Source organism: Enhydra lutris, unplaced genomic scaffold, assembly GCF_002288905.1.
Source record: "Enhydra lutris kenyoni isolate GAN:26980312 unplaced genomic scaffold, ASM228890v2 scaffoldscaffold11, whole genome shotgun sequence".
Lineage (NCBI taxonomy): Eukaryota > Metazoa > Chordata > Mammalia > Carnivora > Mustelidae > Enhydra > Enhydra lutris.
The window spans coordinates 36,705,483-36,732,702 of record NW_019154095.1 but is presented as its reverse complement, the minus strand read 5'-3'; the positions used below and the strand labels follow the sequence as shown (position 1 = coordinate 36,732,702).

The window sequence follows — 27,220 nt, the reverse complement described above, 5'->3', positions numbered from 1 at the left end:
ATATCTTCAGTTGCAAAGGGTTCTACTTTTCTGTGTACACAAGAAGTAAATATGCAGGAAGATGATTTTGGAAACTGTAGAAGAAACTTTTGTAATTTTAAGTATGTATTTAGAAAATTATACCTTTTCCAGTTGTGTTTGTGTGTTTGTACTGAAAAGAGTCATTTAATACAAAAGAGAAATGAATGCATTATATACAGATAAATATTAATGTTGCACTTCCTAAGATTGTTTTGTTTTGAATAGCTTTGGTGCTATGATCTATAACATATTCAATAATCCTCATATTTTGAACTATTATTTCCCTTATATTTTTGTCCTTAAGTGAGATTTAGATAATTTTTTCTGCCTTTAGATAATTTCTTCTGCCTTATTGCCAGGGATATCCTTTGTGGAAAGATAGTTTGTCACTGGACACGTTTAGAAATAATACCATTTAAAAAATTTGATATTCAATATACTTACATGGAAGGCCATCTGTGTGTCTCTGCATATTTAAGAGTACCAACAAAATATGTAACAGAAGATTTTACCTATACTTCAAATGGCACTATGTGTGGTCCAAATAAGGTAAATAAAAATTTGACTTGGTTAAGTATGTGGTGTGCGGGTGTCTGTGTGTGTGTGCACATGCACACATATGAGAGAGAAACAGAGAAGACCTTAACATCTGTTAATACAATTAAGATTATAAATTTTGGTTACTGCATCATTATCTTAAGATTTAAATTTCAAAATTTCTGTTGGTCAAAAAACACTTGCTTCACTATCATTTGTTTATTATGAATTTTGCTATAGATATTTAAACTTGTTTTCTCATACTTAAGAATATTAACCTCTTCATTAGGCCAGGATCTGGTCTGCAAAAATTTATAGAAAAAACAAAAAAGAATCAATACAGCAAAACTGTAAGTGAAAACAACCTGAATAATAAGAACAGCAAAGAAAACAAAAATAGCCAAGTATTTAGTCCTGCAATAATTGACAAAGAAGAATTAATTTGATTTTAATGAAAATAAAACAGCTATTTGCTCATTAGTCAACTCCTCTAATTGTTCTTCCGAAAGTATGCTATATAGTTGTTAAAAATTTGGCCGTGACACAAGATACAATAATAAAATGGAGTTTAAGCTTTATTTCTTTTTCTTTTCTGTAAATAGTTTAAGAAACAAAATAAAGGATCTTTAAGCTTACTACCATTGAAAAATTAGTTGGCTAATTTAAAACACTACTCAAGTATCTCATGTTTAATTTTAGATAATTTATATCAAGATACAATATTTTAAGAAATGAAAAAGAGGAAAATGGAAATGAGTAGTAAATTTATCTCAAAATGGGAAAATGTATTTCTGCATAAAAATACTGAACTAATCACAAAGGAACACATAGTGCTGACTACCTTATAAAAGTAATATGTCATCCCTTTAAGGATTATTTCAGACAAATTGAAAAAATGTTTACTACAAATGTAAGAGATTAAATACATAAATTTAATCAGCAATTTTAATTATTCATTATTAGAAAAACAAAAGCACTCAAATGGTGCAAAAACAATTTGATCTTTGTCCCTGATTTCTGGCACAGAGCCCCTAAACCCCTTGGAATTTCCTGAGTAATAGGAATTTTGTTATTGTTGTTGTTATTCATGAAGAGCCTCTTCTAATCAAACTGAATTTATGCTAATGAAGTAACAGGATGAAGACCTTAGGTAACTTTATGATGGAGCTGATCACTAGTAAGACCAATTGATTAAAGAGTTATAACTTTCAGCTTTCAAGAAGGGAAGTAGTGTGGTTAGAGATTGAACAATATAAAAACTTTTAAACAATGAGATTTAGTACGCTTCTAGGTTGGTGATTGATGATGAGAAGCATAGCTTATTATCATCCTAAAACAAATATAAATTAACACATAATTTCTGGGAAGTGATTTAGAAATGTCTATGGAGTTAAATATATTGTTACATGTTTTTATTGATTTTTAAAAATTATTATTTGTTACTAATTTTGATTGACATATAATTGAAATATAACATTACCTTAGTTTCAGGTGTACAACATAGTGATTCAATATTTGTATATATTGTGAAATGACAACTGTAAGAAATCTAGTTAACATCCATTACTATACATTGTTACAAAATTTTTTTATTATTTTAAAAATGTTGAAGTTTTACTCTTTTAGCAAGTTTCAAATATGCAATAGTGTTATTAACTGTAGTCACCATACTGTACTATAATTCTCATTACTTATTTATTTTATAACTGCAAGTTTGTAATTTTTTACCCCATTCACCCATTTTATCTACTCCCCTAGAGCCCCACCATTGGCAACTACCAATCTGTTCTCTGCATCTAGGAACTTGGATTTTATTGTTTAAATTATACATACAATTAAGATAACACAGTATTTGTATTTCTCTGTCTGACTTATTTCAGTCAACTACTGTTCTCAAGGTTCATTCATGTTGTCACAAATGCAAGATTTAATTCTTTTTTATGGATGAGTAATATTCCATTGTGTATATTTGCTCCATTTGCTTTATTCATTCATTCCTCAGTGGACATATAGGTTGCTTATGTATTTTGTCTACTGTAAATAATGCTGCAGTGAATATGAAAGTGCATATATATTTTTGAGTTACAAGTTTTCATTTATTTTGGATAAATACCCAGAAGTGAAATTGCTCTATCATATGATGTTTCTATCTTTAATTTTTTGTAAGAACCTCCATGCTATTCTATTTCTATCATACTATTTTCTGATTTACATTTCTACCAATAGTGCACAAGGGTTCCATTTTCTCTACATTGTCATAAACATTTATTATTGCTTTGTGTTATTATAGAAGTCATTCTAAGATCCTAGAAGAATAGGAGAAAGAATTGAAGGATGGAAAAGTATTTCAGGGAATAATACTTGGAATGTTTCCACATTTGGCAAAAGGCACAAATACCCAGATGCAAAAAGCGAAGAACATCATATAGGATGAACCCAGTGAAATCCACAGCAGAATACAGCATAATGAAATTTCTGAAAATTAAAGACAAAGAAAAATAATCTTATCTTAAAAGTAGTGAGAGTGAAATAACATGTACAAGTAAAATACAATTTTAATGGTGACAATTAAAACATACATATGCCACAGAAGATTTCCATGCTGGTTAGTCCCACTACTGCATATGACCACTAAAAACTTTACAGGTCACTCACCTCTTCATCAGTGATTCTCTGCCTGGGAAAGTCTGATCATTAGCCTATGTCCACCTGGCCAATGTCCCCATGGAGGGGAAATCAAAGAAAGAAGTAAGGGAGGAAGGAAACTGAAGGGAGAGGATGGGAAAGGAAAATGGAAGGAAGGAAAGAAGGAAGGAAGAAAGGAAAGGAAGAAAGGAAGGAAAGTAGGAAGGTAGGTAGAAAGGAAAGAAGGAAGGAAGGAAGGGAGGAAGGAAGGAAGGAAGGAAGGAAGGAAGGAAGGAAGGAAGGAAAAGAAAGGAAGGAGGGAGGAAGGAAGGGCGAGCTGGAAGAAAGCAAGCCAACTTTTCCTACTTGGTTCTATAGAAGCTTTCAGCTGGCCTGTCTTTATACTCCCATACCATTTTTAATTTATAAATAAATAAACAAACAAATAAAACAACTGGAGTAGAATTTAGTGATTCATCAGTTAACATATAACACCCAGTGCTCTACTCCAGAAACCCATATTGCATTATATGTTAACTACTTAAAATTAAAAACAAACAAAAATCCCCCAACCAATTGACAGGCTTCTACATGTAACAGGGGCTTGTCACATGATAGTATTCATTAGGGAACTGGCCTTTAGGGCATGGTACTTCCAGTAGTTCAATTGACTAACAACTCTTCTAGAGTACACCTCTTGAAAAACCCAAATTCTATAATCACCATTAATTCAATTGCTTTCGGAAACAAAATACCTTTCTAAATTTTCTCCCTTGGGATAAAAGTGTTGTGCTGGCTGCATTTTGTAATTGAGAGAATGGAGAGTTGAGTAGTGAATATGAGAGCTAACTGCTTCTGTGATTTTGTGGACACTTCCATGGATAATTGCGCATTTTGCCTCCCTGGCCAAACCGCACTTTTGGCTCTATCCTTTGCTTTTCCTTATTACTCTGAGGCTGCAGATCCTCCAAGCATCGTAGGCTGGTCAACCAAGCTCCCTCCTTGACCATTGTATGTGATGTGGTTGCTTCCTCACTTCATTTTACCCATCAGTGGCCTTCGTTTTATTTTGAAATCCCAGGAAGTTCTTAAATCTCTCATCTTCTAATTGCCTTGTTCTGATTCTCCTTTACTCAGTTTAATTGGGAAAGGGGAGCAATTGTGAGTGCCATGTCTGTGGATTTGAACTGGTATTATTCTGTAGTTATTTTAAAAATTCATCAGATATACTTTATTTTCATTGTTATTCTACATTGTTCAATTGATCTCAGAGTGGTTGGAAAGAAAAGATGTTTTTATCTTACTCTCATTAACTATGGCTCCTATGTAAAAGTTATCTTGATAAGAGAAAGAGGGAGAGAGGGGAGACTATATGTCTTATTTATTAACATGAAGAAAAGTATGTCTCTTATGAATCATAACAAAATTTTAAACAAAACACATATATTTAATACTGAGAAAAAGTATACTACATAGAGATAAGCATTATTTCCAACAATGCAAGTTTGCTTAATATTGGATGTGATAGAAAGATTTTATGATTTTTTTTTTAATTTATAAGACTTAGAACAGGAGGCTAGTTTATCATTTGATTTCTAGCTTGCTTAGGTAGGGTAGGGAAGATAATCACATCTCAACACATTCCTTTCAAACTTGAAAAAGGTACATTTTTTTCACCACATCTGTATCTTTGGGGTAAATATCCAGTAGCACAATTGTAGGGTCATAGGGTAGCTCTATTTTTAATTTCTTTAAGGAATCTCCACACTGTTTTCCAAAGTGGCTGCACCAACTTGCAGGGAGCAATGGGTGTGGTGCATAAACAGTGAATCTTAGAACACTGAAAAAATAAAATAAAATCTAATTTAAAAAAAATAAAGAAAAAGAAAAAAAGAAAAAAGTTCATTTTACTGTCCAAAATTAGGTAAGCTAATTAATGAATAAATAAATACAATTAACTGCCTTTTTCTTACTCATACCTGGGACTATAAGGAAATATGCTTAAATAATTTAGACATTTCTCCTTAGGAAATAGGTATTTACTTACATTGCTTCTTATTGTTTCCTCTTTTTTCTTTTGTTTTCTTTGAACCATGATGTCCTGCTTCTAGGACACTTTTTGTGTCTCTTATTGAAAGAAGGAGGTCTTGTAGAGTAGTTTATATTCAAAACATCATATCAATCATTGCCCAAGGCTAAGTACTTTTTATAGTGTCTCTAACTTTTTCTGTCATTACAAAAGAGCCAACTACAAATTGATCTGTTTACTTGAAAGTAATTGTATCAGGGGCGCCTGGATGACAGTGGGTTAAAGCCTCTGCTTTCAGCTCAGGTCATGATCCCAGGGTCTTGGGATCAAGCCCTGCATTGGGCTCTCTGCTCAGTGGGGAGCCTGCTTCCTCCTCTCTCTCTACCTGCTTCTCTGCCTACTTGTGATCTCTATCTGTCAAATAAATAAATACGATCTTAAAAAAAAATAACTATATCAGAAGTATGGGTCTTAACTTTTCCTGGATTATTTTTCCCCTAAAGACAATGCAGTGAAGTATGACTAGTTTATTATTGCTTCAGTGATAATGTTTAAGGAGAACTAGAAAGAAGATGGTTCTTTGGACAGGTAATGCTGATTTGCCCAACATTTTGTTATTCTTGCTAGTTTCATCAGAGCACTTACAGTGATGAAGAAGCTGATATTCTTTCCTTTATGGTGATTGGTTAATGGTGATAGAAAATAATGATTTTTAAGACTATTTATCATATAGTGAATAGTCTATCAGATAACTTGAGAAAAGCCAACATAATTTTTACAGACTCCCCTGAAGATATTCACATTAAATTAAAATTAGCATAAAGTTTACATACATGGGACACCTGGGTGGCTCAGTTGGTTAAGCGGCTGCCTTCGGCTCAGGTCATGATCCCAAGGTCCTGGGATCTAGTCCCACATCAGGCTCCCTGCTCAGCAGGGAGCCTGCTTCTCCCTCTGCCTCTGCCTGCCACTCTGTCTGCCTGTGCTCACTCTCTCTGACAAATAAATAGACAAAATCTTAAAAAAAAAAAAAAAGTTTACATACAAATCAGGTCATCAATAAATAATACTTAAAATGATATCTTGTATTTAGTAAGGATTTACTATGTGCCAGGCACTGCTTTTGTTCCTTTATGTCTAACAAATTATTTCATCTTCATAACCTACACTTTTAAAAAATTTGGGTATAATTGCTATTCCAAATTCAAAGATGGATAAATGGAGGTATGGAGAGATTAAATAACTTGCTTTAGTGCAAATAGGAAAGGTAAGAGACATTGTCATTAAAGCTGGAAAAATATAAAATATAAAAATGACAAGAACACTAATTTAGCATTGATAAATATGTGGTTCTGTGACTAAGGGAGTTCTTGTACTGAATATTGGCCATTGATAACTTGTGCATGAATTTAAAAGAGTAGATTTATTATCATCAAATATAAAATGAGGATAAAAATATTTCCTTTGAGTATAATGAGCATATCTCATAAAAATACATAGAAAGTGCAAAGACAGATCCAGTCTCATTACAAATCACCAGTACAACTTGGCAATTTTTGTTCCTATATCAATTAGTATCAATATATCAAAAAATTCACAGCTGTGCTCCCTCATGGGAAAGATATAGTATCTCATTTCAAAATTTTATATTTGGTAAAGCAATAACATGTCATTTGGACTCTCATGTTCTTTTAGAATGAGTAGATTCGTGAAATCCAGATTCATATTATATATATTATATTTTATATGAAATGTAAATATACAGTGTATTGTGCATTTGATTTTTGTACCAAGTACAATTGCTCAACTTTTGACTTTACATTTACAGTTTTTGTTGCTTGTTTTTTAACATTTTAGTATTGTGATACGGGACGTTGTATTCCTAGGAGTTTGTACTCACGGAGAACAAATTGTGATGCAAATATAAACTGCAGTGGACATGGGGTATGTAATGGTTATTTCATTTCTAAGTATAGCTATTTTAATTCATGTCAACAACATTGTCCAAGATAATGAGGTTTAGAATTATTTGATATAGAAATTACTTTAAAAATTTTCAGTTAAAATAAGGAAAGTAGATTCCGTTATTTATACATATACATATGGTTTGTGTGTTCAGTCACATTGTTATAGGTCTCATGAGCTTGGAAGTTTGTACAAAAATACAATATGAAATAAATTCATTTCTAAATTGAATTTTTTAAGGATTACTCATACACATTTAATATACATGTAAATATTGCTTGTGGTTGAGTGTATGTGTACTGATAAATATTTGAAAGCACACTCAATATATTTATATTACACATATTATAATCTAATATTTTTGTAAGAGCAGAGTTTCTTGTCTATTCAGATCTCATTCATCCTTTAGTGGTTTCAATTTATTTCCCTGTATGTCTCCTTGATGCTATATTTTAAATCATTCACTGATGGATTTTTGGAAAATGTTAACTTTTACTTAACTATTGTAAGTAGTGGGACAATGGACATTATGGTACAGTTACCTTTGCACATTTGCCTGACTTCTTTAATTATTAATGAAATACATGATTGGCTACATTTATGCAACATTTAAATTTTTATAAATATTATATTGTGTTTAAAGAATATTATACCAGTTTTTATTCCTACCTACCAGGTAGAAAAATATGCATTTTTTTAAATTCTGACCAGACTAGCATCTCAGCTTTTTAAAATCACTTTCAACATGCTAAATCCTTTGCTAATTTATATTTCCTTAATGATAGAGTTTTTAGGCACAATATATGTATGGTCATACTTGCCAATTGCATTTTTATTTGTCTATCCATTGTGAAATTATCTACTAGGGAATAGAAATTGTGTAAACTTTGTTTTCCTAAACATACATTTAGGCTTTAACTTTGTGGCTGGTGTCTCTTGCCATATCAACGTTTCATATTTTATATAATAATCTGGGAATAAAGTGACCTACCTGCATGTCTTGTATTCAGATTTTCTCCCCAATCATTTACATGCCCTATTAAAAATTTCTTTTATATTTTTTTCTTATTTAAATTTAATTTAATTTCTTATTCAATTTTTGCATGACCTAGTTCTAGGTTCCCTATTCTGCTTCCAATCCTTCTTTCAGTTCATCCACCAGATAACATTTGGAGATAATTTCTAACCCTCCTATTTCTAGCAAAATATGTTTTGGTATTTGGTATCTCATTAAGCAAACTTCTGTTTCTTTTTTCTCCCATTTTTGGTAAAAGTTTGATTTTATAACAGCTATTTTTTAACTTAACACAATTCAAGATAAACTTTAACTCCTACTATTTTATATTTTTTTATTGAAATATAGTTTGCCCACAGTGTTACATTAGTTGCAGGTATAAAAGAGTAATTCAGCAACACTGTACATTATGCTATGCTCACCACAAGTGTAGCTACATCTGCTATTACAATATCATTGACTATATTCCCTATGCTATGCTTATTAGCCCCATGACTTACTCATTCCATAACTGATGCCTGCAACTCCCACTCCCTTTCACCAGTTTGGTCATTCTCACCATTACTTCTCTTTCTGGTAACCACAGTTTGTTCTCTGTATTTTTAGGTCTAATTCTGCTTTTTTGTTTGTTTATTCATTTTATTTTTTAGATTTCATATGAGTGAAATCATATGGCATTTGTCTTTCTCTGTCTGACTTACTTCATTTAGCACAATACCTTCTAGGTCCATCCATATTGTTAAAAATGTCAAGATCTCTCTCTTTCTCTCTTTATGACTGAGTAACATTCCATTGTGTGTGTGTGTGTGTGTGTATATATATATATATATATATATATATACACACATACCACGTCTTTATCCATTCATCTACTGATAGCCACTTAGGTTGCTTCCATATCTTTGCTAGTGTACATAGTGCTGCAAGAAACATATGCCTTTTCTAATTAGTGTTTTTGTTTTCACTGGGTAAAGAGTAGTTTTAGAATTACTAGATTGTATATATTTTTATGTTTTGGAGGAACCTCCATAATGTTTTTGACAGTGGCTGTACCAATTTACATTCCCACCAACAGTGTTCAATTGTTCCCTTTTCTCTAAATCCTCACCAATACTTGTTTTTCTTGTTTTGATACTAGCCATTCTGAACGGTGTGAAGTGATACCTCATTGAGGTTTTGATTTACATTTTCCTGATGATTAGTATAATTTTTGGTTCATAATTTTATGCTTTTCTGGAATAAGACATTTCAGTTGTGTCAAGAAGTTTATCTACTTTTACTTAAAAAATATATGAAACAAAAAACAATCTCCCTATGACCCTGCAATTGCACTACTGGGTATTTACCACAAAGATACAGATGTAGTGAAAAGAAGGGCCATCTGTACCCCAATGTTCATAGCAGCAATGGCCACGGTCGCCAAACTGTGGAAAGAACGAAGATGCCCTTCAACGGACGAATGGATAAGGAAGTTGTGGTCCATATACACTATGGAGTATTATGCCTCCATCAGAAAGGATGAATACCCAACTTTTGTAGCAACATGGACGGGACTGGAAGAGATTATGCTGAGTGAAATAAGTCAAGCAGAGAGAGTCAATTATCATATGGTTTCACTTATTTGTGGAGCATAACAAATAGCATGGAGGACAAGGGGAGTTAGAGAGGAGAAGGGAGTTGAGGGAAATTGGAAGGAGAGATGAACCATGAGAGACTATGGACTCTGAGAAACAATCTGGGAGTTTTGAAGGGGCGGGGGGTGGGAGGTTCAGTGAACCTGGCGGTGGGTATTATGGAGGGCATGTATTGCATGGAGCACTGGGCGTGATGCATAAACAATGAATTCTGTTACACTGAAAAGAAATTTAAAAAATAATAATAAAATCTCTATGGTATTTGAAAGGTATAATTATAATAAATTGCATGGGAATTTATTATACTACATTTTATTTTAAAAAAATATTTTCCACATTAAGTAAAAACCATCTATAATATATAAATTATAATACTTCAATAATTTACATTGACTAACAATCAGAGTAATGCATTTAATTTTTATGTTGTACATAAAATGTTATTTTTTTATTGGTTTTGATTTCAGGTTTGCAATAATTTTCTTCATTGTCACTGTGATGTTGGATATTCTCCTCCACTTTGCATACCGTCACGATCATCAAAAGGAGGAAGTATTGATGATGGGTTTTGGAGTAAAGCATGTTAGTATCTAGATGAGTGTGCTTCAAGGAGCTTTCTGCCCATACAGAAATGGTCTACATCTCCACTGAATATGTGGCTATAGAGCACCTGACATATGGATAGTGCAACTAGGAAATTAAGATTTCCATTTTATTTTACTTTATTTAAATTTAAGTAGCCATTTGTGACTTAGTGGCAACTATATTAAACAGTACAGCTCTGTATCATATTGCCAATCAAAATTTTATATATGCTTTTAATTCTAATTAAGAAGTGAACATTTTAATAGACCTCTCTTTAATTTTAACCATGGTTACGAAAAACATTTCTATATATACAACAGAATTCTCTAGATAGGTGATAGGTATACTTAAAATAAACAATAGGTGATAGTTTTATTATATATTCTGCATATTCCCAGGAGGTTAACTATCATGATGTGCTAGTTCACAACCAAATTGCATTTCTTTTTATTAACATATAATGTATTATTTGCTTCAGGGGTACAGAGCTGTGAATCATCAGTCTTACACAATTCACAGCACTCACCATAGCACATACCCTCCCCATTTTCCATCACCCAGCTACCCGATCCCTCCCTCCCTCCCCAAACCTCCAAACCCTCAGTTTGTTTCCTGAGATTAACAGTCTCTTATGGTTTGTCTCCCCGCCGATCCCATCTTTTTAAATTTTTCCCTCCCCTCCCCCCATGACTCCCCACCCTTCCTCCCAAATTCCTCTTATCAGAGAGATCATACGATAATTGTCTTTCTCCAACTAACTTATTGCTCTTAGCAAAATACCCACTAGTTCCATCCATGTCATTGCAAATGGCAAGATTTCATTTTTTTCTGATGACTGCAAAATATATATCACATCTTCTTTATCCATTCATTTGTTGATGGACATCTAGGCTCTTCCCATAGTTTGGCTGTTGTGGACATTGCTGCTGTAAACATTCAGGTACATGTGCCCTTTTGGATCACGACATTTGTATCTTTAGGGTAAATACCCAGTAGTGGGATTGCTAAGTCGTAGGATAGCTCTATTTTCAACTTTCTGAGGAACCTCCAAACTGTTTTCCAGAGTGGCTGCACCAGCTTGCATTCCCCTTTCTCCACATCCTCGCTGACTTCTGTCATTTCCTGGCTTGTTAATTTTAACCATTCTGACTAATGTGAGGTGGTATTTCACTGTGATTTTGATATGTATTTCCCTGATGCCAAGGGACATTGAGCACTTTTTCATGTGTCTGTTGGCCATTTGGATGTCTTCTTTGCAAAAATATCTGTTCCTGTCTTCTGCCCATTTCTTGATTGGATTGTTTGTTATTATTTGTTGAGTTTGATAAGTTCTCAACAAATTGTTGGTGTTGGTTTGGTGTTGAGTTTGATAAGTTCTTTATAGATTTTGGAAAATAGCCCTTTATCTGATATGTCTTTTGCAAATATCTTCCAGTTAATTGGTTGTCTTTTGGTTTTGCTGACTGTTTCATTTGCTGTGCAAAAGCTTTTTATCTAGATGAAGTCCCAAAGTTAATTTTTGCCCTTTCTTCCCTTGCTTCTGGTGATGTTTCTAGGAAGAAGTTGCTGTGGCTGAGGTCAAAGAGGTTGCTGCCTGTGTTCTCTTCAAGGACTTTGATGGATTCATGTCTCACACTGAGGTCTTTCATCCATTTTGAGTCTATTTTTGAGTGTGGTTAAGGAAATTATCCAGTTTCCTTCTTCTGCATGTGGCTGTTCAATTTTCCCAATAGCATTTGTTGAAGAGACTGTCTTTTTTCCATTGGACATTCTTTCTTGCTTTGTCAAAGATTAGTTGAACACAGGGTTGAGGGTCCATTTCTGGGCACTCTAGTCTGTTCCATTGATCTATGTGTCTGTTTTTGTGCCAGTACCATACTTGTCTTGAGGATTATAATTTTGTAATAGAGCTTTAAGTCTGGAATTGTGATGCCAGCAACTTTGATTTTCTTTTTCAACATTCCTCTGGCTATTTGGGATCTTTTCTAGTTCCATATAAATTTTAGGATAATTTGTTCCATTTCTTTGAAAAAAATCAATGGTATTTTGATAGGGATTGCGTTAAATGTGTAAATTGCTTTAGGTAGCATAGACATTTTCACAATATTTGTTCTTCTAATCCATGAGTGTGGAACATTTTTCCATTTCTTTGTGTCTTCCTCAGTTTCTTTCATGAGTACCTTATATTTTTTTGAATACAGATGCCACCAGCTCTGTATTTCTTTTTCAATATTCCTTTGGCTATTTTGGGTCTTTACTGTTTTCCATACAAATGTTAAGATGATTTGTTCCAGCTCTGTGAAAAATGTTGATCATATTTGGATAAGGATTGCTTTAAAAATATGGGTTGCTTTAGGTAGCACAGACATTTAACAATATTTTTTCTTCCAATCCTTGAGCTCAGAATGCCTTTCCATTTCTTTGTGTCTTCCTCAATTTCTTTCATGAGTGTTCGACAGTTTTTAGAGTACATATCCTTTACCTCTTTGGTTAGGTTTATTCCTAAGTATCTTAAGGATTTTGCTGCAGTTGTAAATGGGATCAACTCCTTAATTTCTCTTTTTTCTGTCTCATTGTTAGTGTGCAGAAATGCAACTGATTTCTGTGCATTAATTTTTATATTCTGTCATGTTGCTGAATTCCTATATCATTTCTAGCAATTTTTTGCTGGACTCTTCTGGTTTTTCTACATAGAGTATCATGTCATCTGTAAAGAGTAAAAGTTTGACTTCTTCTTTCCTGCCTGGGTTGCCTTTTACTTCTTTTTGTTGACTGGTTGTCAACACTAGGACTTCCAGTACTGTGTTGAACAGCAGTGGTGAGAGTGGGCATCCCTGTCCTATTCCTGACCTTACGGGAAAAGCTGTCCGATTTTCCCCATTCAGATTCATCTTTGGTGTTGGGTTTTTGTATATGTCATTTATGTTATGGAGGTATGTTCCCTTTATCCCTACACTGTGGAAAGTATTTTTTAATCAAGAAAAGATGCTATATTTTGTCAAATGCTTTTTCTGCATCTGTTGAGAGGATTATATGGTTTCTGTCCTTTCTTACTAATGTGATGCCTCACATTGTTGGTTTGTGGATGTTGAACCATCCTTGCATCCCAGGAATAAATCCCATCTGGTCATGGTGAATAATGTTTCTAAATGTACTTTTGGATCCTATTAACAAGTATCTTGTTGAGATTTTTTTCACCCATTTTCATCAGGATATTGGTCTGCAATTTTCTTTTTTCATGGGGCCTTTGTCTGGTTTTGAGAGCAAGGTAATGCTGGCCTCATAGAATGAGTTTGGAAGTTCTCCTTACATTTCCATTTTTTGGAAGAGTTTCAGAGGAATAGGTATTAAGTTTGCTTTATTTTTTAAACTATGTTTTGTAGAATTCTACTGGGAGATTATCTGGTCCTGGACTCTTGTTTTTTGGGAGATTTTTGATTACTAATTCAATTTCTTTGTTGATTATGGGTCTGTTCAGGTTTGTTTGTTTGTTTGTTTGTTTTTCCTGCTTCAGTTTTGGTAGTTTATATGTTTCTAGGAATGCATCCATTTCTTCCACATTGTCTAATTTGTTAGTTTATAATTTCTCATAATATTCTCATAATTTGTTGTATTTCTTCAGTGTTTGTTGTGCTCTGTCCTCTTTCATTCATAATTTTACTTATTTGGGACATTTCTCTTTTCTTTTTGATAATCTGGCTAGTGTTTATTAATCTTATTAATTTTTTCAATGAACCAGCTCCTCATTTTGTTGATCTGTTCTACTGTTTTTCTGATTTCTATATCATGGATTTCTGCTCTAATCCTTGTTTTTTCTCTTCTCCTGCTGGATTTAGATTTTATTTGCCGTTTTTTTCCCATATTACTGAGGAATAAGATTAGGTTGTGTATTTGAGACTTTTCTTATTTCCTGAGATAGGCCTGTATAGCCATATACTCCCTCCAAGGACTGCCTTTGCTGCTTTCCAAATGTTTTAAACTGTCTGGTTTTCATTTTCATTTTATCCATCTTTTGTTTTGTTTTGTTTTTTTAATTCTCTAATTTCCTGGTTGACCTATTCATTCTTCAATAGGATGATTTTTAACCTCCATGTATTTGTTTTGCTTCCAAATTTTCTATTGTGATTAGGTTCAAGTTATAAAGCAATGTTGTCTGAAAATATGCAGGGAATAGTCCCAGTCTTTTGGTGTTAGTTGAGACCTGATTTGTGACCTAGTATGTGATATTCTGGAGAATGTTCCATGTGCATTCGAGAAGAATGTGTTCTATTGCTTTAGCAGTTCATCCTAATATATATCTGTGAAGTCCATCTGGTCCACTATGTCATTCAGAGCCCTTATTTCCTTGTTAATCTTCTGCTTAGATGATCTATACATTGCTATGAGTGGAGTGTTAAATTCTCCTACACTTTTGGGGGGGGTTAGGGGCCCATTTGCTTTATTGCTTATGTTGCATATTCAAACAAATAAATAAACTCCACTTTAAAAATGTAAGGAACATAAAAGCCTCTGTGCAAGTTCTGTATTATTTTTAAATTTCTACTGGCTAATAAAAGTATTTCCACTATGGAACTGGAGCTATCTAGAAATGCACATGATGAATTTTTGTCATCAGGATACCTGAAACATTATTGTATCTTAACTCATGATACAATTGAACAGTTTCAAATCAAATGTCTCTATGTGAATAACGATTATAACTATCGTTACAGTTGCAAAAATCTTATCAGTTTAGGAACATAGTAATAGTCAGGTCCCCAAATGTTAATTATATAAAATCTTAAGGAAGAAAAACAGTATTTAGCTGCAGCTGTGTCCCATTTCTTTAAAGGGATATTTGGCATTTTTAGTCTTCCTTCTTTAAGTCATGTTGATTTGCAAAGGTCAGTGTTATATGACACTGAAGACCGTGGACAGACACTGTTTGTAGGACACCTGAATCCAGACATTCTGATCCATATCGTAGCACCTGAATGTAATGGTCAACCTCTGCAAGATGATGCAGCCCTGGATGAAGTTGTCAAATGTGATCTACCCGTCTTTGTTGTTCAAATTTGCAAATGAAGATGTTGTGAAACTGGTCAGAGAGCTGGTACCCAAAACCAGCTTTGTTTGAGCTAGTTCTTGAGCTTGCTTGAGCTAGTTCTTGTCAGTCATCCCAGAGTTGTCCATGTCATAGGTACAGAACACATTCTGCCAGTCTGTGATGTACTTCCACATGCCAGTGAACTCATTGACCTTCATGCCAGCCTTGTTCTCTTGGTCAAACTTAGATACAATTGACGTGATAGTCACTGGATTAAATGGAGTCCATATGCTTCCGGAAAACATTCCACAAGAAGCTTTGGTCCAGCAGTGCCTCGCCTTCAGCTAGGACAGTGGGAGCTGATTGGGGCCAGCAGGTAGGAGTAGGCATCCATAGGCCTAGGGGACTGCTGGATTGCAGAGGCCCAGGGCATCTCCACTTCCACCAAATTCTCCTATACTTTGTTATTGTATTATTTTCAATGTGTTTCTTTAATTTTGTTATCAATTGCTTTGTGTAATTGGCTTCTCCAATGTTAGGGACATAAATATTTACAGTTGTTAGATCCTCTTTTTGAACAGGCCATTTTCTTATGATACAGTGTCCTTCCTCATTTCTTATTACAGTCTTTGGTTTAAAATCTACTTTGTGTAATATAAAGACAGCTACCTCTGCTTTCTTTTGATGTCCATTAGCATGATAAATAGTTCTCCACTCCCTCACTTTCAATCTGGAGGTGTCTTTGGGTCTAAAATGAATCTCTTATAGACAGATATATAGGATGGGGTCTTTGTCTAACCTGATACTTGTGCCTTTTAATCGGAGCATTTAGTCCATTTATATTCAGAGTAATTATTGAAAGAAATGAATTTAATGTCATTGCATTATTTGTAAATGTCACTGTTTCTGTAGATCTAAAGGTCACTGTCTCTGTTTCTTTCTGGTCTATGTTAGTTTTGGGCTTCCTCTTTGCTCAAAAGATCCCCTTTAATATTTCTTGGAGGGTTGCTTTAGTGATCACAAGTTCTTTTAGTTTCTGTTTGTCCTGGATGCTCCTTTTCTTCTCTTCAAGATGACACCTTGCCAGATAAAGTATTTTTGGCTCCATATTTTCCTCATTTAGCACCTTGAATATAATGCTGGTTCTTTCTGGCCTGCTGGTGTCTGTGGACAGGGCTGCTGCCAGTCTTATGTTTCAACCTCTGTAGGTTAAGGACCTCTTGTCCTGAGCTGCTTTTAAGATTTCCCTTTATCTCTGAAATTTGCAAGCTTCACTATAATATAATATAATATAATATAATATAATATAATATAATATATGTCAAGTCATTAACTTATTTTTATTGATTTTGAGAGGGATTCTCTGTGTTTCCTGGACTTGAACACCTCTTTCTTTCCCCAGATTAGAGAAGTTCTCGGCTATAATTTGCTGCAATATACCTTCTACTGCTCTCTCCCTTTCCTCTTCCTCTGTGACTCCAATTATTCTAATATTGTTTTGCTTTATGGTATTGCTGATCTCTTGAATCCTCCCTTTGTGATCTAGTAGTTGTTTTTCTTTTTTTCTCAACTTCCCCATTCTCCATCATTTTGTCTTCTATATTACTGACTCCTCTGCCTCAGATAGCAGTTAGAGCCTTCAGTTTTTATTGCCTCTCAGAACTATCTTTTTTTATTTTGGCCTTTTTAGATATTAGTTTTTTTGTTTCTCCATAAGGGATTCTCCAGTGTCTTCTCTGCTTTTTTCAAGTCCAGATAGTATCTATAATCATTGTTTTGAATTCTCAGTATGTCATCTTACTTATATCCATAGTGATTGAATCCCTGCCAGTGAGTACTCCCTCCTGTTCTTTATTTTGGGGTGAGTTTTTCTGTCTTGCCATTATGTCCAGAAAAGATTAGATGAATGAGAGAGAAAATTCAAAATAGCAAAAGCAACAAACTAAAATACACACTAAACACACTAAAATACACACTAAACATATGAGAAGAAAATAGAAATTTTAAAAAAAGAAAGAAATGAGAAAAAAAATCAGTCAAGAAGTAGAATAGAACACAACAATAAACTAGATCCTGGATATATTTTTGTCTGTTTGTTAGAAGAAATTGATCCCACAATTAGAAAGAAAAATTATATATATACAAAAATATAATTGAATACAATGAAAGGAAACCAAAAAGTTAAAAATATATGTATAACATAAATGTAACAATAACAATTTTAAGATTTTTTTTATTTTTAAAAAATGATATTTATTAACATATAATGTATTATTTGCCCCAAGAGTACAGGTCTGTGAATCGTCAGGCTTACACATTTCACAGCATTCACCAGATCACATACCCTCCCCAATGTCCCTAACCCAACCACCCTCCCCCTAACTCTCCTCCCCCAGCAACCCTCTGTTTTGTGAGATTAAGAGTCTCTTATGGTTTATCTCCCTCCCAATCCCATCTTGTTTCATTAAAAATATTTTTTAAAAGAATTGATAAAAATAAGAAAAGAGCTGAAAGAGAAAAAATATATAAAACTGAAGGACCAAAGAATAATAAGGAAAAAACATGAGTGCTATATACTGTTTTCCCCAGGAGCTGACATTTTGCATTTCTCTATGATCAGTAAACTTGGTATTAGCTGGATGTTACTGTTGGTCTTCTGGGAGAGGAACCTGTTGCCCTGATTCTCAAGTACCTTTGCCTGGGGGAATTGCACCACCCCTTGCCAAGGGGTGGGCTCAGTGTAAGTGGTTCTGGATTGCACCACATGGCACTGGTTTGCTCCCTGAAGGATTTTAGTACCAATGGGGGTAGGGGCTAAAGATGATGATGTCCTGATCTCTAGCCCCTGAGCTGAAAGTTTGCTTCCCCCACTCTTCAATGAACCTTCACAAAAAACAAAAACAAAAACAACAATCACTCTTGTCTCCCTAGTTTTCACCAGAACTCTGTGTTCACCCAGCCTGTGACCAAGCATTTTTATTTCTGGCATCAGACCCTGCTTAAGTCCCCAAACTTTACAGACTCCTGTGGTGTAGATCCATGCCATTCTTCCCAGGGAAGGGTGAGGAGGGGACTCGCTGTACTTCTGCCCTTTGCTGGACCCCTGCTCAGAGAGCAGTTGCCCCACCATACAGTGATTCATGGTTTATGGCAACACTGAGCAGAAAGCTGGTGCCTAGTTTTGCTGTTTTCAGTTAGCTTCCCTCCTCTTATGCTTGGGAACTTTGCCACATTCAGGCACCCCTGTTCTTTTTGTGGCCCTGGGGATCCCGAGACCATGCTGTCCGACCTGGGATTCTGCCTGGCTTTGCCACCTGAGCTTTTCAGGCAGTGAAATCTCCCACAACAATTGACTTCTAAATGTGTTCTACTTCTTATAATACTTCTCAGTAGCCTGCTTAAGTCCTTTTCCACCCCCTACAGTTTATCTTTCATTATATCTCCCTGGTTCATGTCTCCACACCTCCTACCTTGCAAAAAGTGGTAGCTTTTCTATTTGTGGAATTGCAGACACTTTTCTCAGATCGTTCACTGGTTTTTCAAGTGTTCAGAATGATTTGATGACTATCTAGGTGAATAACAGGGACCAGATGATAATAGGGTTCCCTATTCCTCTGCCATCTTAACTCTATCCAGATACTGTACATATTTTATTTCATATTTTATTTCCTTTTCTTTAGAGCAATTGCAAATTGTATTGTACACATAGAACATATTTTTATATTTATAAACATCAATCAAAATGTTAATCTAAATATTTATTGCTTCTACACCATCTAACTCTTTTCAGTCAACTTTGTATGCATATTTTCCACTTGTGAACCATAGCAAATAAATATTTGTGTCCAAATGTTGTAAAAAGATGAAAGGATACTGTCCTAGATCTTCTTTACAGTGCAGAATGTTCCAGATATTTGTGACAAAATATTGCCTGACAAAGTATGACTAACTGGATGAGCATATTTTATTTCTTTTTTTATCATTAGAAATACTCTGTTTGGTCATTGAATCTTGAGTAGGAGAAAAATTATGAAAGCATCTGAACACTCATACTATGAAATTTCATTTTTATAATCCATTTCAGTATCACCATGACAGTTCAGATTTCTATTCTTTTTTATTTTCCATTTGTCTGATTAAAAATTATAAAATGTCTTTCTCCATTGAACTTCTTTGCTTTATCATTATGGGTAGTAAAAGAAAATTTCTGAATTCTCAGTCATGGTCAATAGAAGCTAAAATAAAAAGACCCAAGGTTGACTCCAGGGCTCTTCTGTAACTTCTTGAAAGTTGACACATTACTTTGGGCAACCAAATAGGAAAACTGAGATTTTTCAGTGAAATAAAATAGGGATCCAAGAAACAAACCAATAAGGTTGCTATGATCATTCAGTGAGAGAAAGAATTTTCTTTTCAACTAATGGTACTGGGATAATAGGATATCAACATGCAAAAGCATGAAGTTAGACCCTTACATCATATACAAAAATTAACTTCAAATGGATTGTAAAGATTTACATCTAAGAACTAAAGCTATAAAATTCTTAGAAGAAAACATGGGAATCCTTTATTACATTGAATGTGGCAACAATTTCTTGGATATGATGCCAAAGCACAGACAACAGGAGAAAAAAATAGATAAATTGGAATTCATCATTAATTAATAAATGTTGTTCATCAAAAGACACTATCAACAAAAATATAACCCAGTGTTTATAAATATTATATCTGAGGAAGGATTAATATCCAGAATATATAAAGAATTGTTACAACTCAATAACAAAGAAATGGCCTAGTTAAAAAATGGACAAAGCACTCTAATAGACATTTCTCCAATGAAGATACAATAATGGCCAATGAACACATGAAAAGGTGTTCAGCATCACTAATTGTTAAGAAATTGCAAGTCAGAACTATGAGACTCCAATTCACACCTATTAGGATGGCTATTATGAAAAAATTCAAAAATGTCAAGTGCTGATAAGGATGTGGAGAAATTATAATCCTTGTGCATTGCTAGTGGGAATATAAAATGCTGCAACCTCTGTGGAAAATAGTATGGTGGTGCTTTATGGAATTAAATATGGAATCACCATATCCTGATATTCCACATCTAATTATATACCCAATAGTATTGGAAGCATGGATTTAAACAGGTATTTGTAGACCCATGCTTGTAAGAGCATTATTTACAATAACTAAAAAGTACAAACATTCAAGTGTCCATGGACAGATAAATGGAGAAACAAAATGTAGTATACACATATAATGAACTATTATTCAGCTTTAAAAAGGAATGAAATTGTGACACATGCTACAACATGGGTGGAATATGAAGGCCTTATACTAATTAAAATAAGGCAGTCACAATAGAAAAAATATTGGATAATTCTGCTTTTATGAGGTACCTAGAATAGTCAAATTTATAGAAAAAAATAGAAGGGTAATTGTCAGAGGTTGGGTGAGGATTGGAAATGGTAAATTAATATTTAAGAAGTTCCACCTGGGGGGAAAATGTTCTGGTGTCTGATGGCGGTAATGATGCACATTTAAAAATGTTTAAAATGGTAAACTTTATCTATTATGTGTTTTAACACAATAAAAAATTAGGAAAAAATCCCTTTATGATATTGCCAAAAATAACATAATATTTTGAATTAATTTTGTGAAGGAAGTATAAGATAAACCATGAAAACTAAAAATACAATACTGACTGAAAGATCTGCATAAAATATAGACATGCCATGTTCATGTAGTAGAAGTTTCAATATTGTTAATACAGAAATACTTCCCAAATCAATCTACAAATTCAACATAATTCTTAACAAATCTAAGCAGTATTTTTTTTTGCAGAAATTGACAAGCCGACCATAAAAGTCATACAGAAATTCAAGGTACATGGAATTTAAAAAACAACCTTGAAATCAGTTTCCAACCCACAGAATGGGAGAAGATATTTGCAAATGACACTATAGACAATGGGCTGATATCCAAGATCTATAAAGAACTCCTCAAACTCAAAACACAGAACAGATAATCATGTCAAAAAAATGGGCAGAAGGTACATGAACAGACACTTCTCCAAAGAAGACATACAAATGGCTATCAGACACATGAAAAAATACTCATCATCATTAGCCATCAGGGACATTCAAATCAAAACCACATTGAGATACACCTTACATCAAATGGCCAAAATTAGCAAGACAGTAAACAAGTGTTGCAGAGGATGTGGAGAAGGGGAATGCTCTTACACTGTTGGGGGGAATGCAAGTGGGTGCAGCCACTTTGGAAAACAGTGTGGAGATTCTTTAAGAAATTAAAAATAGAGTTACCCTATGACCCTGCAATTGCACTACTGGGTGTTTACCCCAAAGATACAGAAGTAATGAAAAGAAGGGCCATCTGTACCCCAGTGTTCATAGCAGCAATGGTCATAATCTCTAAACTGGGGAAAGAGCCAAGATGTCCTTCAACAGACAATTGGATAAAGAAGATATGGTCCATATATACAATGGAATATTCTGCCTCCATCAGAAAGGATGAATATCCAACTTTTGTATCAACATAGATGGGACTGGAGGAGATTATGCTGAATGAAATAAGTCAAGCAGAGAAAGTCAATTATCATATGGTTTCACTTATTTGTGGAGCTTAAGGAATAACATGGAGGACATTAGGAGAATGAAAGGAAAAATGAATTGGGGGAAATTGGAGGGGGAGACAAGCATGAGAGACTGTGGACTCAGAAACAAACTGAGGGTTTTGGAGGGGAGGGAGGTGTGGAGACAGGTGACCCTGGTCGTGGGTATTAAGGGCATGCATTGCATGGAGCACTGGGTATGGTGCATAAACAATCTTGGAACATTGAAAAAATAAAATAAAAAGAAGCCTCGAAACTTCTTTCAAGAACATGCTTCTTAATTCCAAATCACAATACAAAGGTAAAATAATCAAGATGGTGTAGTACTGTCTTAAGGATAAGGATAGACATTAGTTCGATGGAATAGAATAAAGAGTGCAGAAATAAAACTTCATGCTTAAGCCATAGATCTTTGACAAGATACCAAGACAATTTAATGGGAGGAAAGAATGGTCTTTTCAACAAATGGGAGAAGTAGATAACCACATGCAAAAGAAAGAAGTTAGATTGCTACATCACAACATTCATAAAAATGATCAGAAAATGGGTCATAGTTCTATATGTAAGAGTTTAACTTATAACAACACACATAACTAAATTTGGGGGGACTTGGCATAGGCTATGTTTTAGGAAACACCAAAGCATAAGTGGGTAAAGTAACAATAGACTGATTGAACTTCTTTGAAATTAAGAACTTCTGCACTGTGAATGATACAACCAAGAAGACAAACTACTGAATGAGAGTAAATATTTGCAAATCATATATCTCATATGGGACTTGTATCCAGAATATGTAAGCAATACTTAAAAGTTCATAATTTTAAAAAAGACTACTCAATTAAAAATGGGAAGATATTTAAATATATATAACTCCATAAAAATATACAAATGGCCAATAAGCCTATCTTTAAGATAATTGTAACAAAAATACAGGCAATGAATGTTAGTGAGAATGTGGATAAATTGGGATCTCCTTGATGCCCTTTGTTCAGCACTGCTCTAACTCTGGTGTCTCCTTTCCTCTCTCTACTCAGTAAGAGCTGCTGTTGAATTAGCTTTAGGTTATCTCATAGTGTGTGTGTGTTTATATATCTTTCCCTTTCCCTTCAGTGCTTCACCATGCAGATTCTAGCCATTAAAACTGTCGTGAATACTTTCTTCTGACTCCTTAACTCAGTGGGAATTCAGCATTTTCCCTAGGACTTCCAATTCTCTGTGCTGAGATCAGTAAATTGTCCATGGGTAAAATTGGATTTTTATAAAATCAATATCATGTTTCCTTCCTTCAGATATTATAGCTTTGCATTTTTTGTTGCTTTCCAGAAACCATTTATTTCAAGTATTTTGTCCTATTATATATTTTGTTATGAGGATTAATCACCATTTAATAAAAAATAATCATCATAGCCAAAGCAGAAGCTCTTTTTTCCTTAGAATAATGGATATTGCCAAATTAATCCAATAATGATTAGGTTCAGGTTGGTTAATAAGTCTTTGGAGTAATTAAGCACATGAGAAGGAAGCTCCACTTCTAGTATGATATAATTTTTAGTTATGGTGAATAGATGCCTGGGAGATGAGGCAGGAAAGGATAGCTTTAAAAGTATTGAGTTCTACCATAGCCTAAGCCCTCTATATATGTGTTTAATTTTAATATTTTGCATATATTTGTCAATTTATTTCCTTTAATACATGTAACATCCTGAGTCACTTTCTTTTAGGTAAATCACTTCTTATCAACATATAATTGGATTTTATGGATTTTATGTTTTAAAGTTATAGAAATTTTATCTTTCTTTGAGAGACACTAAATTCATTTGCATTTAGTATCATAATTGTTTTGGTGGTGATTCTGATTGCTTAATTTAGTCTTTTATGTATTTACTTGTATAGTTTATTTTGTTTAATTGGAACAATGTTTCTTGGGTTTTTCTAATTTTCTGTAATGTTTTTATAACATCTAGAGGAATATTTATTTTTCTAAGTAATATAGTCAAAATTAGAATAATATCACCTTATACAGATAATATGGAAATTTAACTTAGTTTACAGTCATTATTGTTTTTTAAAAGTAGTCATCAATTACGTCAGTAATTTTTTATTAGTTTTTTTATATTAAATTAGTTTTAAAATACTTTTTTGTTTTACTTTTTTAATGGAAGAAATATTAGGTAAGTATCAATTCAATGTATACTACGTAGCTCACAGAAGGGAATGTAATAGAATAAAATATATATGATAAAGCACATAACTAAATATACATATAAAGATTAAAAATAAATGTATATCAGTGATATAGATAGCTAGATATACATATACATATATACATATAATTATAATGGACTTTGGGGAATAGTCACACAACACAGGAAAATGCTTTTAATTTTTTCTAATTTTCTAATTTTCTGTAATGTCTTTATAACATCTAGAGGAATATAAATATAAAAGTTAGGGATCCAAATAATACAGTAAGTCTTACTGTATTATTTGAATCCCTAACTTTTATATTTCAAATCACTAAAATATTTTTAATATAATTCTTGAAAAAGTTAAAAGATACTCTCATGTTTTCAGCTAACGAGAAGTACCTGCCTATAAAACGACGCCCTCCTTCTCGAAAAAATAACTTCTTGTTTGGTTTCTACATTTTTCTGCCTCTCCTTGTTTTAACCGCCATCATTGCTTTTAAATGCAATAAAAAAAGATTTGGGGACCGAGAGGGAACAGCAACTGATGGGTAAGAAAACTTTTTATTATTTATATTTAACATTAAAATGCATTGCAAGAGGAATTCAATTGTAATTAAGAATGTTGCAAGTAGGGATTCTTGGATGTAGTGTGTTAATATTTTGAAATATTGAGCCTTAGTATATACCAACTTGTTTCTAAATTTGTCAGTCAGATATCCTTTATGTTCTTATAGGTCAGAAACAACTGAAGATACTTAGTAAGTCCATAGGACCTTTCAAGTAGAAAACCATGTTAACTATAATTTCTTCAGGAGTGATTTCTACTTCCCAAGCAACCCCACTTTCCTTGCATTGACATTCAGTTGTGCCAAGGAGATTAGTAAAGATAGAGAAGGAAATTTTGTGACTAGAATATGTAGAAGGTGAGAAAAATATAAAAAGAATATAAGATATGAAAGAAAGAACACAGATCACGAAGTCACAAACCATTTTACACTTAATATTGTTCATGTTTTTCTAAAATTAGAATTAAGGTACTTGCACAGCTATTTTTTTATTTTTGGTAGAGCAGAGCTTGATTAGGTCTTTTATTTTAATTAAATATAATTTACATATGATATTATATTAGTTTCTGGTGTACAAAATAATGATTCAATATTTTTTATATATTGCAAAATGAGCACCACAATGTATTGTTAATGCCCATTACCATACATAGTTAACAAGTATTTTTTCCATCTGATGCTGACTTTTAAGATCTACTCCCTTAGCAAGTTTCAAAGATGTAATACTGTATTGTTAGCTATAGTCACTATGCTGTATATTATATACCCATGATTTATTTATTTTATATCTGGAAGTTTGTACCTTTTGGCTCCCTGAACCCATTTTGCCCACTCTGCACACTCATCTCTGGCAACCACCAATCTGTTTTCTGTATCTAGGAGTTTGTTTGTTTATTTAGTTGTGGATTATACATATAAGTGAGAATATATCATAGTTGTCTTACTCTGTCTGAATTATTTTGCTTAAATTAAACACAGCTTTTTTCTTTACCGTCACACCAATACAAGCCATAATTTTGCTAGTGGATGTTTAGGAAAATGAGAATGCAGAAGTAAAGATAAATAAGTGGATCTTGTTGTTCCATGCTAAAGGAAAATATCTTTTTTTCTTACTTGTGTAGATGGAGATAAAATAATATAAAATTTCCATCGACATCTCCCTTTCTCAAGTTAGTTCATTTTATTTCTCAACAAGTTAGTAAGCAACCAGTTAAAGTTACCATAATTTGTACAGATATTTCCATAATAATTAAATTGTTATAATTTATTTAATTGAATGATGTCTGGCATAAGCCTTCCAAGGCTTTTACTTAAGACATCCTGGAAAAATCTGAATAGTTGCTAGAAACAAATCTGACTTTTGGAAGAAATGTTATACTAAGGGATCATTGGTCATAAATAACAAAATCTGGTTATAACAGCCCAAGTTTTAGATCAACAGTAAGTGGTTTTAGGGCCACAAAGGTAAGTTATTATGTAGAGCTGAAGTCCAAAGGAATGGTAATGAATTAGATATTCAGGAAATTGATTATTCTTTCCATCACCCAAGGACTTTATGAATGAAAACATCTCTTCTTGTCTATCAATTCCCTCCAAAATGACTTCTCTGCTTGCACATAGTCCAGCATACCTATCTCAATCCTTTCTAGATTCATTTTCAAAGAAAATACAAATAAGCTGTCCAGAGCCAATGCTTCTTAGTTCACATTTTCAAGAGATAAAGAAAATAGCTGTACAAATGTATCTAAATTCAGCTAATGTTCTGTCTGGATTTATAGTTCTGAGTTAGGTGTTCAAACCTGATCTCATCATCTGTGGCCAAGGAATTGTTGCCATGTAATAGGAATCCGAACACTCCTCTTCAACAGGAACTGAGTATGTATAGGAGCCAAAGGAAAACAAAAATGGAGGCTATATAAATTCCACAACATGTAATATTGTAGCTGGAAGATATAGAGGACTCATTTAGGACCTCAAAAAAAGTGAATAGTTATTTACATAGTTAATTGATGGAACAATAAAATTGGAAATATGATAACCTTAAAAGTAATGTTATTTTTTTTGACGCAGGTTTATATCAGAAGACAGCGATAGTAACAGCACCATGTCATAGAGTTAAAGGTGAATTAAAAGAATCAAATTATTTAAAATGTTATTCATGAAAAGGTTTTTTAAAAGAAATTTAATAATACTTCACTATAAGGAAGCTATTGTTCCACATTTCATCATACTGATTCTTATTTATCAATATCATATACTAAAACAAAGGCCAAAAGCGTTTGATAATTTTGTTTTATATTAATTTAGAAATGTTAATATTAACTAATATTAGCTAGAGATTAGCTAGAGATTTATTAAGCAACATATTTATAATGAAAAATTACA

The 27,220-nt window shown here is 33.3% G+C and overlaps 1 protein-coding gene and 1 pseudogene across 1 annotated transcript in view; one reads left to right on the top strand and one right to left on the bottom strand.

Moving 5' to 3' along the window:
* Positions 1–26,948, top strand: part of LOC111144565 (disintegrin and metalloproteinase domain-containing protein 18-like) — a 117,609-nt gene extending 90,661 nt beyond the window's left edge. The window contains exons 15-20 of the mRNA XM_022498904.1: positions 11–101; positions 381–570; positions 7,070–7,156; positions 10,294–10,408; positions 24,655–24,817; positions 26,906–26,948. Coding sequence (XP_022354612.1) covers positions 11–101; positions 381–570; positions 7,070–7,156; positions 10,294–10,408; positions 24,655–24,817; positions 26,906–26,948 — 689 coding nt within the window. The remainder of the gene's footprint in view (positions 1–10; positions 102–380; positions 571–7,069; positions 7,157–10,293; positions 10,409–24,654; positions 24,818–26,905) is intronic.
* Positions 15,302–15,742, bottom strand: LOC111144392 (annotated as a pseudogene).
* Positions 26,949–27,220: the final 272 nt, after the last annotated feature.